This window comes from Parambassis ranga, chromosome 15 (genome assembly GCF_900634625.1).
Source record: "Parambassis ranga chromosome 15, fParRan2.1, whole genome shotgun sequence".
Lineage (NCBI taxonomy): Eukaryota > Metazoa > Chordata > Actinopteri > Ambassidae > Parambassis > Parambassis ranga.
In genome coordinates, this window is record NC_041035.1 from 6,404,571 (window position 1) to 6,422,297 (window position 17,727).

The 17,727-nt window shown below is 40.9% G+C and overlaps 1 protein-coding gene and 1 long non-coding RNA gene across 4 annotated transcripts; one reads left to right on the forward strand and one right to left on the reverse strand.

The window, feature by feature from the left end:
* Positions 1-676: 676 nt before the first annotated feature.
* LOC114447420 (protein FAM161A) lies at positions 677-16,094 on the reverse strand. Of its 3 annotated transcripts, none has more exons than XM_028423663.1 (6): positions 5,344-5,398; positions 2,871-2,947; positions 2,633-2,806; positions 2,272-2,549; positions 1,720-1,869; positions 677-1,612 (listed from the first exon to the last, which is right to left on the reverse strand). In XM_028423663.1, the coding sequence occupies exons 3-6, from the start codon at positions 2,711-2,713 to the stop codon at positions 859-861; spliced, it is 1,263 nt and encodes a 420-aa protein (XP_028279464.1). In that variant the 5' UTR covers positions 2,714-2,806; positions 2,871-2,947; positions 5,344-5,398; the 3' UTR covers positions 677-858. The 3 variants fall into 3 exon arrangements, with proteins under 3 accessions (XP_028279464.1, XP_028279466.1, XP_028279465.1); XM_028423665.1 differs by having other exon boundaries at positions 2,633-2,803; positions 5,344-5,355; XM_028423664.1 differs by lacking the exons at positions 2,871-2,947; positions 5,344-5,398 and adding an exon at positions 16,010-16,094.
* On the forward strand, positions 4,751-6,656 carry LOC114447421 (uncharacterized). The gene is made up of 3 exons (XR_003671841.1): positions 4,751-4,802; positions 5,079-5,136; positions 6,259-6,656. It is a non-coding gene; the product is annotated as an uncharacterized LOC114447421 (long non-coding RNA).
* Positions 16,095-17,727: the final 1,633 nt, after the last annotated feature.

Genomic DNA, 17,727 nt, shown 5'->3' on the forward strand with positions numbered 1-17,727 from the left:
GTGTTTGCACAAGTTTTAATATATGGTTATAGGCAGGAGCATCCCAGTTGCGGTAAGCGTTGCGCTCAGTGTGGTATCATGTAATAAATCAAACCAGCTAACCGCACAGATCACTGCTCTTAATTAAAAATAACACCAGCACTCACCCACACGAAGGAGAAACAATATCGTCCAGGAGAAGAGTTCGCTTTTTATGCGCATTATGTACCGTTATCCAGTCCACCAGCCTCACTGTCTGTGCGTTATGTCCCGTGAACAGGCACAGAGGAGCTCCTACGCTCTAATGAATAAAATGAAAGGTAATGGCCCTTCATAAGGAGGACGGAGTAGCAGCAGGAGGAGGAGATTAGTTAGTTAGTCAGGTGTCTTATTACCATCTGCTGGCAATCTTTAGAACTTGGTATGTGTGTAGTTTAATATGATGTATGTGAGTCAGAAGACAGTAAGAAAACAAAAACAATAAACATTTATTTTTTTAATAATTAGGAAGCTGGAACTACAAAAGTTTTTTTTACATAAAAACCAGTTACAAGTGATATAAAATAATAGTTTTACCGCTCAGTGACCAAAAGTTGTCAGACAAAGCAGAGAGAGGTGTCTGTGTGTGTGATTCGTCTAAACTTTGCACTCTTTACCCTCTGAGGTCTGAGATGCTGATAAAACCAACCACCTGGAGGCTGAACACCCTTAGCATCAGGGGGCAGTATGCTAACACACATAATGTGAAATGTGTTCTATGTTTTGTACACTACAGTTTGATAAAGACTACAGATGGCACAGCTACTGCTATCCTCCCTTCTTTCCATATTACTTCAAGTTGTGTGTGTGTGTGAGACAGTTTCCACAGGGACAGATGTCTCACACACTGATGTAGTCACTCTTGTTGTTGAGCAGAGGTTCTGGGCCACCTGGCTGCTGAGGTGAGCAGACGCTGCAGGCGGTGGCTTTGGGTGGGTCGACGTAGGACCACTCTCGGTCCTGGACCATCTCAATGGACAGCTCTATGTGCTTCTTCACTGGCTTGGAGGACGGACATCTCTGAGACGTCTCGGTGTCCGCTCTGTGTCTTGTGCCGTACACCGAGCTGGGCATGGGCCTCGCCTTGAAGGTCTGTTGCTCCACTTTCTGTCCAAAGTTACCAAGCGCTGCCACAATCTTCGCCTCCCTCTTCCTCTTCTCTCTTTCCAAGAAATTGAAAGGCTGTGGTGATGCTGCAGTTTGTCTGCTTCTGGTGTCTCGGCTGCTCCTGCTGCTACTTCTGCTTCGTTTTGGTTGCTGACTGGGCCGACGGCTGATGATGTCATAGAGAGGCAGGTGTACGTGCGCTGGGGCAGGTGATGCCCGGAACTTTTTCTGGCATTCTCTGAGCTCCTCCAGCTCTCGTTTCAGCAACATGTTCTCCAGCTCGATCTCGGAGCGTGTTCGCACCTTGTGCTTCTTCCTCTCCTCCTCTCTCAGCATCATCTGGAAGGGCTTGGGCACCGTGACTTTTGAGTTGGACTGACCCCTGGCTCCACTTTGGCGGGACTGTTTTCCCCGTGGTTTTGAACAGGAGGTCTTAGGCTGGGACCTAAAGTGCTTCTGGGTCATCAGCTGTTCTAGAAGGATCTCTCTGGGTGAAGGAAACATGACATAATAATGTGACTTATAACTAATGTGCCTGAGCAGAGAAACTCTTGACCTGCCACAAATACACTTGTCTATGATTCCTTCACCAACCGCTCAAAGGTTTGCTCCTGGCTGCGAGTCCAGCTCAGTTCCCCCATGCTGTCATCTCCACAGAGGTCTGATTGGTCAGAACCACTTGATGTGTCATGGAAGTCCAGCTCCTCTTGGGAATTAATCCTTTGTAGTCTCCGGGCAGGGCCACTGGCAGAGATTAGACAGATTAGTTATACAGCTCTCATTGTGCACACACACTTCAACTCTTTGAGTGATTTTGAAGAAAAAATCATTTTAGTGGCACCCTCGTCTTCGTCATGATGAAGAAGCTTACTGCTCGTGGATCATCACTTTTACAGAAGTCTAAGTGTGTATTTTTTACATGACCAAATGTCTGAATTAGTTCTGACTTTTACCTTCACAATATTCATTCATGTTTCTTACAGAAGAATAAAGAAATATATCATCACCATCTTCAGTTATTATCTCATCCTATGATCTAATTGTAGCTGTGGTCTTGTTTTTAAAATAATTAAGCCACAATTAGACCTAAAGCTTTACAGCACTTTGCCATCGCAGCATCCCTGTTTACAATGAATCATATCCAACCTGAATGACTGTCGGTCCTCGTCGTTTCTCCATCCTCCCAGACCTTCATCTTCCTCCCCTCTGCGCCACTCCTTGCCGTGGCTGATATACATCCTCTCCAGCTCGGCCATGTTCTTCAGGTGGGCGCTCTTCAGCTCCTCCAGCCTCCTGTAGTACTCCTGGTTGGAGAAGTACACCTGCTGCTCCCTTTCCAGGCCATAGATTTCCAGGGAAAGAGAGCTGCGGACGCCTTGGCCGCCTTTTCCTTCCTCGCTGCACTCTGATTCCAGATCACACTCCTGGAAGAGTGAAAGTTGCAATAATTGAAAAAAAAGAATCAAAACGTCTTACTGTAGTTTAACATTTAGTTTAGTATCCTTACCTCAATGATACAGTCCTCATCTCTTTCCTGTCTGTATAGAGCCATTATTTCCTTGGTTTCCAGAGAGGGTGACCGATACATTGTTTTTATTTTCTACAGTGTTTTCCCCCAAAAACATAAACGTGACCAGTCAGAAGCTCCAGTCTCTCCACTGTCAGTTTGCACACTGACCTGCTGAACAAGTAACATGGTTAAGTTAGAGGCAGATTAACACACACACACGGCATTATCCTCTTACTGTCAGGAGGAGTCGTGATTTTACAGGCATCAGCGGTGCCAGTGGACAGATGGTCCATATGGTCCCCTGGCTTTTCACTGGAAGACATGATTATTCAGAGTGAGAAAGATGTGAATGTCAAGGTGAAGGCTACCAATCTGATTTACAGATTAACTTTCTTAAACACAGTGCAAGTGCTGATCTACACTGCACCTGTTGGTTTGCAGCAAGTATGCACGGAGCATGGAACTGATAATTAACAGTATCAACACATACAGAGATTTATTGGTGATGTTACATGTGATTCACTGTTGTTTAATGTATTGCTTTGTGATCACTGAACTCACAGATATCATCATTTTTATGAGGATTTAGTCAGTGTAAGTTCACTTATTTATAATTTAAAGCTAGTTTAATAGTTGCAGTTCCTCAAATGTCCACATGAGATCCAAAATGAGTCAATCCCTATAGATTTTTCTGGGTTTAGTCTACATACCTTGGGTACCAAGTTTATGCACAAATTGTTACATGCAATTGTAATCAAATAGTCTTTACAGCTCTGTCCTGGGGAGCCGTCTTGATCCTGTGGAGGAGGTGGGAGATTGGAGGATGCTGGCAAAGCTTTCTTCCCTGATGGAGAACACCACCCACCCCATGCACAGCACTGTCACAGCACTGAGCAGCTCCTTCGGTGACAGGTGCTCCATCCACGCTGTGTGAAGGAGCGCTACCGCAGGTCCTTCCTACCTGCTGCCGTCAGACTGTACAATCAGGCATGCTCACAGTAGATTATGTGTATATGTACATATGTATGTAATATATATTCACTCCCAGCTACTACAATACTACCTCCTGTATAATAACGTGGATCTTGCCATACAGTGCAATAACTTTTTTCAGCTCTTATGTAGGCTGTATAATGTAAATCTTTCATTTTCACTGTAACGTGCAATAACATTCAGTACTGAGGTCACTGTATTCTGTTAATTATTTAGGCATTCATTTACATTGTACTCACTTTTATTATATTTTTTATACTTTTTGCTACTTATTTCTTATTAGGTGTGCTTCTAATGTACCTGCTGTAACACTGTGAATTTCCCCTGTGGGGGACTAATAAAGGATTATCTTATCTTATTTTATCTTATCTCTTACAACATGTTACTATCTCCAGATATACTAATATGATTTACTGTGTGAGAGCCTATTTAGAGTCTGTGAAGCCTGGCCTCTGCTCCGCTGAGAGATTTTTAGGATTTGACAGATGAAACATGAGAGGAGGGAGGACACCTACCGCCAACTGTGTTAATCCATTTACTCGGGTATCCCAGTGCTGTCGTTACAAGTCTGCACCTCGTGCATCAACAACTCTCCCCATCTGTCTGCTGTTCAAGGTATTAGGTAAAGTAGCTTAAAGGTGAAAATATTACCAAAAATACAGTTAACTCATTAAATTAAAATACAAAAAAAATTTTAAACATGAATGGTTGGGGCCCTTGCTTATTTCTTTGCTTGCATTTCAAAATAATAAATGTAAATTTAAGGTTTTTTTTTTAATCTAGAAATATTTGTGGAATGTGGTGCTAAAATGGGATTTCAAATGATTTTAATTCTTCAAGAACTCTTAAAGTAACAATAGCACATGTGTAAAATATCATAACACTGTAAAGAGTTAATCATGTATCCACTAGATGGCGGTGTTGTACTTTTTAGATACATGTTTCAGACTTTAACATGCAGGAAACCTGCCTTAAGTTTACAGATACAACGCCTGAACATAGTTCAGGTGTTGTATCTGGAGGTGTATCAGGAGGTGTTGAACACAGTGGTTTCCTCTTTGCGTGTGTTTTTTCTCCTTGCACAATGTTGTTTTTTGTATTTTTTCATGTTCCTGCAGTTCCTGGAACACCTCGTTCTCAGAGTTCTCAGGAGTTTTCTTCCACTTCCTTCCAGGTACAGACTTCTCTTTGTGTGACAGAGAGGCACATTATAGCTGCATTAAAATAAAATACATATATTTGTTTATCGATCCTGTTTAGACAAATAATTACTGTCAAAAATCTTCCAGTGAAGCACTAAAATGCACTTTGTTAGGATATTAGTCTATTAACAATGCTTGATATTCTTGATGTACATTTATTGATGCATAACTGGAAAATGATTCTTTTTTCCTGAAATATACACATGTCTTATATTATGGTCTGCTTCGTGTGTGTGTGTGTGTTTCAGTGGGCTCCTCAGCACGCTGGCATGGGCTGAATAGTGGCAGTGTTCAGTCAGAGTGGGGGTGAGTAAACAGTCATCACAAGCTTGGCCGTGCTCTGCCACAGAGTGGCTGTACAATGCAACACTTCTGCTCCCTTGTGTTTGTGCTTTAAGAGGCCATTTAGTGCGAGGTTTAGAGTGATGCAAAAATATACACACGCAACCCATTTAGTTTCAAGGAAACCTTGCAGATGCTCGCCATGCTGTTTTAAAAAAGAGAGCGCCTTACCGTACGCTTGTGTTGCCTCACTCGGTGATGAGCATTCAGACTTCCTGCACATTCATTCAAAGAGTTGCATGCTTAACAAGGGCTGTGTGAGTCATCTGAATGTACACATGTAAAAGAAGCATCCATGTAATGTATATTCTGTGCAATCCTAACATCAGGAGTATCTTAGAATAAGGAACAACCAAGAGGTATTTACATGTTGATCATAGCTTGGTTAGTGTGAACATATGTGTATTTTACATAGAACTAAAAGAAGAAGTAAAACCAGAGAAAATAATTTGTAGAGTTAAAATTGGCCGTTTTCACAAACACAGTACGTTTATTATTCATTAGATAAAATTACATTTAAAAAAATGTGGCTTAGGGTTTTTTTTTTCTTGGCAAACAGTCAGCCCCTTTTTCCTGTGAAGACCTTGCAGCCTTTACAAAGAAGTAGCACAACTTTTCTGTGTTTGGCAGGAAATCCCCCACTCGCACCACCTCCCCTCCCCTCACCTCAAGTTCCATTGCATTAAAATATATATATATATATATATATATATATATATATATATATATATATATATATATATACATATCATTACATAGAGATGAGTGAATACACCCTAAAACACTTGTGGGCACGCGCTGATGTGGAGACGTTTCAGGAGCTGAGTGGCGCTCTCCTCTGCTAACATCCCATTTCACAGCAGCACTTAACAAAATGTTTGTATTTGAGAGGAACACTCCACCCTCTCATCAACAAGCCCTGCTCATTAGGTTCCTCCACTTCTCTTACAATGAGAGGCTGATTGCAGCCCAGTCATGTGTAAAGTGTGTGTTTTTTGTCTGCTGTGTTACAAAATCTTCTAAACAAGAAACACATAATTATCTGAGGTGTTTTATGTAAAGAAAAAAAACACTCTCTTTTAACAGGAAGAAAACTTGAGCAGGACCCGACTCATAAGGAAGAACCTTCCTGCTGACAGTCGGCCGGGTAAAAGAGAAGAAAAGGGAGACAGGACAGAGAGGAAGAAAGAGAGAGAGAGGAACAAACATGCACAAACATCATACATTACAGAGAACAAACGGGTTGTTAATGTTGTCGAGCAAGATTAAACTGTGATTATATTGTCCACTACTTCCACTACTAATATAACCCAGACTAATGAGAACAGAGGAGAGGTAAGAGGGTGTGAGGGGGATTTGCAGGGACAGGGAAACTGCTCAGTGGATCATGTTTGTGCCCCCTGACAGTGTAGGTCTATAGCAGCATAGCTATGCTACAAGTTAAGAATTTATCGGCCCTATGACACTTGTTATACCTGTGGCTGAGGCCATATCAACAAGTGACTGTATCTATACCAATCAGCCCTACACACTATGTTTAAGGCTAACTGTATGCTTTACTAAACAGAAAGGTTTTAAGTCTATATATATATGTATGTTTTTTCAAAGTGTGCATGCAGATGTTAATAAACAGCACTTTCCTTTGTAATAACACAACAGTTTTTTTTTCTTTTATGATTAAAGTAAACTGAAATAGAACAGGATTGTGATTTTTATTTTGTTTCAAGGATATTTTAGACAATAGGGGGCTTCCAGCTAGGGAAAGCCCTTTCCTGTTTCAAGACAATGAGGTCTGCTCACATAACAGGTGCCATTAGGGAGTTTGGAGGTATTTTGAAATGTCAACCAACAGAAAACTTTCTCACGCTTTCGGTGACTATGACACAACATCTGATCAGGGCACAGTCTGCATTTGCTCTGCATGCTAGATTTTAATCTTAAAGCACAAACAGTAAGTCTCAGCGGCTGCAGAGTTATGTGCTGCGTTATTGTGCAGGCCTGTTCACTGAGAAGTGTATTTAAGATAAATGAAGAATCTTTCGGGGCACGCTCACAGTCAAAGGTATGAGGCGAAACACAATCACAGATATTCAGGAAAGTATCCAGAAAAAAGGTGTCTGAGAGTAGTTGATTATTCACACATCCTTATCTGAGATTATAAATGCATTCCAGGAATTCTTGTTGCCAAGAAGTGTTTGCAGTTTTCATTGGAATCTCTCCTTTTGACAGTTTTGTTTTTTTTTCCTTAACATTTCCCATGATGCCTTCTGAGAACAAATATGACCCTGCTGGGCTGGTGGTTGTGGTATCACAACCACCAGCCCAGTGACAATTATAAGAAAACCAAAAGAGACAGAGTGAGTGTTTAATGGCTGTAGATGTATATCAGGGTCTGTGTTTCTCTCTGCATAAATGTATAAATAATAACAAGACTTACCCTACAGACTTACTGACTGTGTATCCGTAATGAGTAATGAAGTAAAAAAAACAAAACACTTTGTGGCAGCAGTGTCTGTCTACGGACTTCACTTTAGACAATTATAAGTTTGTAGTGAAAATGACCTTTGACATTTTGCATAATTATTGTATGAAAGAATTCTGAAGAATTCTAGTAAAAAAAATGACATGGAAACAAAATAAAAAGGAAATTACTTGTGAAGCTTCTGGTTCTGTAGAAATATAAAATTGACCATGAATCATCATTTTTTTAGTGACATCAATGTAACACTCACATCACATGGGTTTATTTCCAGCTACATACATGACTGCTATCAGATCATTTTTTGATTGAGTGGCAGATTTGTTTGAGGTGTTGCTAACATTGGCAAGAACAGACACATTTATGTTTTAGACAGACAGGAAGCTAAAGTGATAACAAGTCATTCAGTGTTTTAGCAAATTCACCACATGTTACAACATTTCACATCCTAATATTGCAAAAGAAAACTTGTGGTTGTGCATGCAATGTTCACAGTAAACTCATCTCAAGTGAATTGCAGCTTTGAACATAGTTGAAGTCACAGAAAATGTTATTCAGTCTTATTTAGATGGTCGTGTGGAGAGATTTGATAACATGTTCTGGAAGATCTGGCTGAATCGAAGCAGCCAGTCAGAAACCTTTCTTCCCCTTCTCACAGTGAGAGTCCTTAGACAAACCCTCGTGCATATATGCAGGTATTAATCAGAGCTGAGGCTCAACTTGGATCAAAAGGAATGTGTGTTGGTCCATTTTCAGCAGCTCACACAACAGAGTAGGTGATAAATATGATCTCAAGGCTACCTCATGAATATGATATCATCTGTCTGGCTTTTCATTTGTTGATCTTTATTTAGGCTACAGTCTTTTTGATCTGTACATCATAAACTTTCCTTAATCACTAAAAAAGGTATAGACTTAAATGTGAGGGATTCAACGTTAAAGCTAACTGAGGAAATGCAGACAGCCTTGATGGAGTGTTCAGATTTCACTATGTTACTTACACCATCACCTGTAAAACTGTTCAGTGGTCATCTCTAACATGCAGGAGAGAGAGACAAAGGCCTCTCTGTCACTGTAGTAGGTCTGCAGTGCAAGGAAGGGTGACAGGGAAAGCACAAGTCTCTTCTATGGTGCCGTTTGGCCTTTACAGAGGAGGAAGTGTGTGATTCCTGTTTCCTTTTAAAGGCATTGCAGCAGCTGTTGTAAAGAACTGGGGTCAGATACAAACACTTCATACCTAGGCTTTGTGCTCATATTTATCCTCTCTGTGTTTCACACGGATGTTTGCCCTGCGCTGCTTTGGTTTACATTTCTTGAGTTCATCTTGGAGTGGACCCCACAAATGTGTAAACTGAACTTCACAGAACTTTATGATGTCACGCTACTGTAACTGTGAAATGAATCACCATATCTGCAGGGACATGAATGTCATCTTCTTGTGATGCGATGCAGGATGTCCTTTAATACTTTGAGTGTATCTCCATGGACACACTCTCTGTTTAGACTTACCCACAAAAATGCTGATAAGAGGGTGATGAGAGTCTTACTGTGCAGGAAGTGACCCATTATGGTCTAATCTGAAATCCTTGAGAATGCATGTTGACAGCACATCTGAGCACATCTGAGCGTGTACCCTGCAGCTCTGTCGTGTTTGTGGCCATCGTTAAAAGGACTTTAATGTTGTTTCAGCAGCATTTCATGCTGCGGCCCAGCCGAGCTTCTCCTCCCATCTCTTCCTCTAATCTCGAAAGCACAACCTGATTGTTCTGTTCTTGTTCTGATTAGACGGCCTGGCTCCTCGCTGTAGCGCTGGCAGAGCCACAAAGTCTGAATGTTCATTAATCTGTTCATACACAGTATGTCTACGGTGCCTGGCTTGTATCATCTTGTAATAACTGACCATCAGAAAGAATATAATAGGATGTGCTTTTCAAGCTGGGCTGATGTGCCTCACAGCTTCCACGTGTCTGCCAACAGTTTCACTAGTGGATACAAGAAGTGGAAAGACAAAACGACAAGTGAACAAGGAAGCACATTCACACATTCACTGCAGTATCAATTTCATTTTTTAGTAAAATCTGCTCTTGGTGGTGACCAGCAAATGCTGCGAGAAACATTGACTCCCCCTAATGCTGAAACCTTCAAGGTTTCAGAGGTTTTCACAGAGACTTTACAGAGGCTGATGAAAGTCATTTACATGCTGGTGAAACGAATAAATAACTAGGACTTATTCAAGAGCTGGAAGCAGGGCAGCTAAAGCTGTTAATGTCCTAATACTTACCTGAGTTGTTTTTATTATGGTAGTCTGTTAATGCCCTATAGTCAGTGCAATGACTGGCTAATGACTGAAACTGCTGGGAGGTTGTGATGGTGAAACTGCTCGACAGCTCATTGTTTTCTGTGGAACGGGTGTAACTTGGTGTGAAACTTCCTGAGGATGGATGTTAACACAGGCAGACTATGTCTGAGTCCATTACCTCTGTTAAAGGAAGGTTTTTCCAGCTTAACATGAATGGCTTCATTGAGACCTTTGGTCTCAGTAGATGGAGCACTGACTTTCACAGAGTCTTCACTGGGACTCATATTGTTGGTATTCTCTGTGATCTTTTAACAGCAGACTACATAAGTGCTTCATCCAGTTTATCTTGAAAGTCTACTGCTAATTGCCTCAGGGGAATGTCATCTTGATTGATTTAATCAACTCTTGAAATTCTTGGAAAAGAAAACATCATAGAATACAAGCTTCAGGCTGCTGTCACTGAGACCATTGAGCCCTAACAGAAAAGCTATTTCTGCATGTCCCAAATTCATATACATATGTAAAAGTCACACTGAAGAGGCATTTAATGCAGTGCTAGAAGTTCCACATCAGCACACCCAGAGCTGATGGACAACTAGCTGCTTATCGGCACTATACAGTGCTTTGACAGAAAAAGAAGTGTCTCTTCCCACAGTCAGCGAGAGTCAGCACTTTTAAGCATGCAGTGCCATCCTGCACTGTAACCCTCGGCTCGGTTTCATGTTTCTAACTTGGTGCTGATCAGATATAGTTGCATGTGTACAGTCAGCAAGAGAACATGTGGACCAATCACATGCTCTCTGTCTTTGGTCTTTTTCTATCTTCTGTTATGACATAATGACTTCCTGTTGTGTGACAGGTGTTCTTCCTTTTTTTAGAGTTTCTTGTTCTGCATGACTGTTTTACAACGATCCAAAAGATAAAGCTATTGTTCCCCTTGTATTGTATTTTATAAACAATGCATGTTAATTTTATGGCATCTGTTTTTCACATGCCAAGCTGAACTAGCAGCGCTCGCTGACAATCCTGCCATTGGGATTGGCGACCAAAGTTAAGATGTTACAAAAGCTACCTCAGTAAGAGACTGTTTCAGCCCCCTAGCCTCAGCATGTACACAAACCATCACTGTATGTGTAGGAGGCGATCTTTCATTTTTCTTCACACATACAGATACTTTCTAAAGTGGTGCAGTTAACCACAAGGTGCAGTGAATAGAAACAACCTTTATCATATAACATGTCAGCCATGCACTTATGAATATATTTGCAAGTAGCAGGAGTAAATTTGAATCAGACTGTTTTTATGTGTTGCATATGAAAAGCAGGAATTTAAAAAGTCCAAAATATTCTTTAAAAAATGAACCTGTAAAGAACTCCAGAATTGCCTGTAGTGAAGAGCTCCTTGTAGCAGAGCTCCTCTACGATGCGTGTGTAAATTTAAATTTTCATTTCTAATTTTGTGTAACCTATGTCCATTCTGAGACACATAGGTCACGATGAGTATTAGCTTCCACTTGTACTGTGGTAAACTCTGGTAGCCGAGCACCTGAGCTTAGGTGTCTCAAGGGCAGAGCCATTTTTTCATTCAATGTTGTGTCATTCCCATGTGAGTGTGTATCACAGACAACAGTGAAACACACATTATCACACTCAGAACTATACTATACTGTCTGTATATTGTTTGTCTGTCAGTTTTCATTCCCTGCTTTGTTTTAAGTCTTTAATGACATATGGAAATGTTCATTGTTTCTAAACTGAATGACCAAACCAAAGGAGCTGCTCAGAGTCTCCACGCCCCTCCATCCCCAGCGTGACATTCCAAAAACATGTGTGATAACTGTGCTAGTCGGGCCCACTCATGGATAATTGCAGAGCTTTCAGGAGGCTGCGGAGACCACAGAGGCAAACAGTGACATGGTTGCAGTTTGTGGTTAGGTAGGTGGCGTCCGAGGAATTTCCTGCATGCGGAAGAATTCTAATAACAGCAAAAGTTGAGATTTACGAGCTTGTTTTCCTAAATGAAGAGTTAGTTCTAAAGAAAGTGTCAAACTAAAAGTAAATCAGAATATTAATCAGCCTCAGAGAGACAGCCAGTTCCTAAGACTTTTATTTACATCTGCTCAGAACTCTAAAAGAAGACCTGAACTGACTAAAACAAGCAATTCTGAAATTGGTATTCCAGTGAGTCAGGGTGTCATCTTCAATATTATAAACATACATGTGTAGCCGGATAAACCTGCTCTGAGGCCCGGAGGTAAAACATGCTGATGGGTCAGTCAGCTTCTCCGTTTATCTGCTGTGCAGTACGCTGTGTTTACTGTCATCTTACACCATGTTTTCTGTGTGCTAGTTCAAACACTATACAAGGTTCTATTTGTTGTTGTAGACGCACAGTAGTTTGCAGTTTAATTTAGACAACTGGCTTTGTTTATGTATCATATTTGCTATCTACTACAGGGCCTCGATATTTGATTGACAAGTCTGTGGCCAAAGATCGTTATTTGTGTACGCTTCAACTCTTTGAATGTATGAATTTGTCCCTTGGAGTGCAACAGTAGGAGCAGAGACACCCAGACCTCTGCAGCAGCAACTTCCTCCACCTACTCCTGGGGGATTCCTGCCTGCTCCCAGGCCTGCCAAACCCCAGTGGGTCCTCAGCTGCCTTGTGCTGTCCACCTGATCTCAGAGAGTAAGCCCTGTCACCTTAGTCAAGGCCTAGTCATGGCAACAGGGCTTGCATGGTCTACTGAGCTAGGTTATCTGGCGCTATATGCTCTTGGTCTTACAAGGTCAACGTGTCTGTGGTGAACAATCAGACAAACACCATTCACACATATAGACCTCATGTGACAGAAGGGAGAAAGAAATTGAGTATCCTTTACAGAAAAGGGATTCTGAGACCTATCCTTGGACCCAGGCCTGGAGGTAGAGTTCATCCATAGGTTCATGGTCTCGGGGTTTATGACAATCCATGGCTTTGTGTGCCACAATAAGATGTTGGAGGGAATGAAGAGGATCCAGTTACACCCCGGACTTTCACCCAGTCAACGTAAGTTTGACTCCCACGTGCAGTGATGTGCACCTGTGCCACCTGCGTTTAATAGCTAACGGTGGTCCATCGGCAGTAACTGATTTTGATTAATGAGTAATCCAGAAAATAGCAGTGGTCAGTTACGTTTGTGTATGATTGTGTGGGAGGTTTTCTATTTTTACAAGCTCCACCTTAGCATAGCTGAATACTGTTTAACGACTTCTCAAAGAAAAGGGATCTCCAGGGTCATTCAGGGAAACTATATTTTGCTCCTGTGTTTCAAAGGGACGGCTGTTACCAAACTCAAGTGTACAACACAACTGAGATGAAAGCCTGTGTGCTCACTAACAAGACAGCAATTTGTCACCTGATGCTGACACAGTAACCCAATTTAACCGCCAAACTAAATCTCTATGGAAACGGTTGTCTACAAGTACACGGAACAGAAAGCAGTGCAAGCTTGCAAACACCAAAACATCCATAACAGGGTTGAAACTACACACAAACACACACATGCTGTATTTTCATATCCAAATAAGGATACTTGCAGGCTTTAAATCACTATAGTAACAATAGGGGGGAACAAAAATATTTGCATTTAGAATACATAATAATGTGTTCTGACATAAATAGCTTTTGCAAATATGTCACAAGGTTACAACTTCTTTGGTGCCCTGAAGGATTTAACAGCCTGTCATATCCAGACGGTAGAAAAAAACATTTAATTTAGTTTTTCTTTCTTAGTACTACAGTTTATAATTAGTACTAGGGGTGCTAATTATAAAAGGCACTCCTTGTTAGTCTGTATGCACAGACTAACAAACTAAAAAAGCATGAGTCACAGCTGTTTAGTGAGGTGTGATGCATCCTGTTCTTTAATCTCTCCATCTTTGTGCTGCTCTGCAATATGAGAACATACAACAGTGGGAGCATCAGATTCACTGGAGGATCTCGTTTCAGGTCTTTATTCGTGGTAGCCAGGATTACGCAAAGTCTGAATGGATGAGTCAGTCTTAATGACGGCAAGTCAAACTAGGGATATGGTCGAATAGAAAGAGAGAACCACAACGACTCAGAGAGCATGTGTGCTGATAAAAAAGAGAGAAAACCAAATTAACTAATAGTAGCCACTGCCATTTAGCCCCACACTACAACTTTACTTCAGTCAGAAATATATCTGCCTCAAGTGGAGATGAGCTCTCAGTCTTAAAGCAAGAAAGGATGTAGCCTATACACAAGGTGGGGGGGGTGATGACACACTCTTACACATGCAGTATTTCAAAACTAAAGTCATGTGAAGTTCCTCACATCAGGACGTCTGGTCAGACACATGACCCTCTAGGTCAAATGTTAAAGATACAATCAGCAGCCTTTTTTTTTCTTAAGCTCTCCCACTTAAAACTAACAACTTAAATTAGAGGGGAACACAGAGTCCCGTTCTGTGTTGGTATACTGTGGAAAAACACATTTAAAAAACACAGTATGCACTAACAACCAAACAGGAACACAGTCCTCGCTGTGAGTTTTTTTTTTTTTTTATCACACACTGTTGTGAGAGCGCCTACATTCTTTAATCAGCAAAGTATACAGCATGTGATGCAGTTATCTACAGTAGCTTCTTTCACAGCTAATGATTAACTCTTTAACCAGCTGTGTTTCCTACAGACAGCCTGAGAAGCATATTCATTCCTAGCATCGTGTTGGAGCACGGGATCACTCAAACACCTCAGCCTTGAAAATTATTCTTATTTATAAGGATTATTATTCTGCACCACCATCAGTTTACAACAAATTTGACTGATCTTTGTCATATTTCATTCTATTGATGTCATTTTTACATATCACTTTAGGGCAGTCTTACTCTGATCACGCCACATAGGGTTGCACCGTGTGTAATCAAATTGTGGTCCGACAAACTTCATTGGAAATACTTTAAATGCAAAAACAGATTTTATCCTGGAAACAAACCAAGGGCTTCTGTGCCTAACCAAATTTAGAGCTAAAGCAATCTGCGACAGCTGGAAGAGCAAAAGTAAAAGCAAGTAAAAACAAAACCTGTGGTGGTGGTAAAATGGTAACAGTGCATGATGACAACTGAACACATGTCTACAGCGTGACACATTCACTTTCCAAGTCCTGTTTATCAAGGCTTTTATACAGTATCAGCACTTAACAGCTTTATTCCAACCTAGTATCAAGTTTAACAAGGCTGAAAAAGGCATTATTAAAAAGTGATATTCTATAGTTCTTCAGCAATACATGCATATGTACACAGAAAGAGCTGTGTGAACAGCCATCAGAATATGTTTAATCCTAATTAAATGGAGCATTATTGGCCAGTGGTTGCAGTTTATTTTTAACATTGACCGACTATCATTGGCGTATTTTGTCATCAGTCTGTGGTCACATAGCCTTCTGATCTCCACGCATCAATCAGAGCAAAAGAGGCCTTGAATTGTGAAAGAGGAACAAACACAAATGGACAACCAGGACCCAAAGTCACAGGACCCAAGGACATCACTGCCAGGATCTGGAAGCAACAAAGCTGCTATTGTTGCTCCAAGAGGAACCTCGAACAGACAAATGACAAAGAATTTTAACCAGCCTTTCCCTTTACATGCTAATGGAGCTTCACTGGGAAAACGGATAAGTAATGTGTGCTGTTTTAGATTATTACATTTAGACCATAACTTTTATAATTCTGTAACCAGTTTATGCTCATGAGGCTGTTTAATGCGATTATTGTGGATGTTCCACATCACCACTCCTCCACACATCCAGTGACCTCAGTGTGCTGCATATATGATCATATAAGATAAGACATAACCTTAAAATATTGGCAATAGAATAGCTAATCTTGCACGCCAGCAGGCCTGGCCAAATGAGTGTGAAGGTGTATTTTCCCATGACTGTGTCCTGTTGTTCACACAACTAAGCTCTTCTTTCCTTCAGAGCATGACAGGAAGTTTAAATCTTGGATCTGTGAGTTTTATGTGTGAAATCTGTGTGGAGTGTAGATGGAATCTCACTCTGTCAGATGTGACAATTTCAGTTACTCCAGTGAAACAATCCAGGCACAGATGTACAAAAGGGTTTGATGCCATAATCCATATGTGTCAGATACCTACAGAAAACAAATAGGACAGAGGTCACAATGAGCTCTTAGCTTCACAGCGATGCCTTAGCGGTTTAGACTGTTTCCTGCAACTTCACACTTTACCCTCACTGCTCTCATCATTCTCAGTCAGCCACTACTATTTTGAAGGAAAATGCATCTGCACCAACCAACAGTTTATACAACAAAGTGGAGCAATGAGCAGCTGAAGGCACTTTTTGTGCAGGAGATGCTGAAAGGAAGCCATTGACCTTTGACCAACCTAAATGATTTTTATCCCACAATTAGACCTGGAATTATTAAATTATGGACAGCTTTGAGTGACAAGTGGAAGCTGTCACAGGTCTTAGTTGTCACACAACATCTTCAGCTCTTGTTGGTGACATCATTGAGGATTCACAGATAGCACGTGAATGTGACCTACTTCTGGCATTGATACAGCACTGGTGGCCTTCATCAGGCCCTGATGAAATGGATGTGAGCCTCTAGTGGCCAACATGTAGAATAGCAAATGTGGCTCCCAGTTCTCAAATTTGATGTGAGCCTCTTTTGGATAAGATGTGTTTTCATCTATGCTGTATTCTGCATGTAGCCCTGAAGTGGCCTACATGATATATTTTTGGTGGGGATGTGGATATGGTCTGACCCGCTTGTGGCACAGAAGTGGCAAACTGAAATGAGCCAGATTTGGGCCACACCAATATTGCTATGTGGGGTTGCCCATCCTAGAGTGTAGGCTCCATCCATGGTTGAGACATAATTATAAATAAATAATAATAATTCTTCTGTAGACTAAAAACATTCAATAAAAACAGTGTTTTGAAATGAATGATCTATAACTATTTACGTGATATCTGAGTTGGTGACACTGTGTGTTGCTGCATGCCTAACAGTGTATGACCTAAAATATTCTCTATGCTTCATTTCTCAGTAATGGCTTTCTTCCTCAGGAAGTGAACTCATACTGTCACAACGCAATGTGGCCATGAGTGGAATCCAGCTTTAGTTGTTCTTACATGTGCCGTTGGTTCCTACATGTTTGGTGTTGGCACCAAAAAAAACAGCAAGATTTAACATTTTACATTGTTATCATGTGTTGTCACAATAACCATTTTTTTATTTTGTAAACAAAGAGTTTCTGCTGTGAATGCACACACACCCACAACCACACACACACACACACACACACTAAAGTGCATGAGTGAGAGCAGACAGACACACATTTGCTGTGCATTAGCTCAGTACATTACAGAGGACATGTTCTCATTAGCTCAACTGTTTGGCATATCAGCGTGAGTTTATGAGTAACTAGTATGGGTTTATCAGTAAAGACCATTATGGTAGACAAAGATAAGGCTCCATTGAAAAAAAATCTGTCAAACTGTCACACATTTCAATTTACAGTTTTAAATTCGTTTTTTATGATCAGTGAGAGTGTGCTGTTGTTTTTATTTAATGGTTTTATTGGCCTGTTAGAAAACAAAGTGAGTGACAGTAAAAGACATAAATCCGCAGATGGAGCAAGAAGACAACCCACATGTCCTCACTTACTGTAACAGTCAAGAGGAGCTCATCACTTCGCAGTAATTGCTTTCATGTTTTATGGTTTCTATATGAAAAGCAAGTAGCAAC

Excerpts from the sequence above, each read along its gene's own strand:
- LOC114447420 (XM_028423664.1), bottom strand. The coding sequence starts at position 2,713 with ATGTATCGGTCACCCTCTCTGGAAACCAAGGAAATAATGGCTCTATAC. Across the intron at positions 2,550-2,632 it reads ATGAGGACTGTATCATTGAG|GAGTGTGATCTGGAATCAGA; the intron begins GTAAGGATACTA and ends TCACTCTTCCAG. Across the intron at positions 1,870-2,271 it reads GAGGACCGACAGTCATTCAG|TGGCCCTGCCCGGAGACTAC; the intron begins GTTGGATATGAT and ends AATCTCTGCCAG.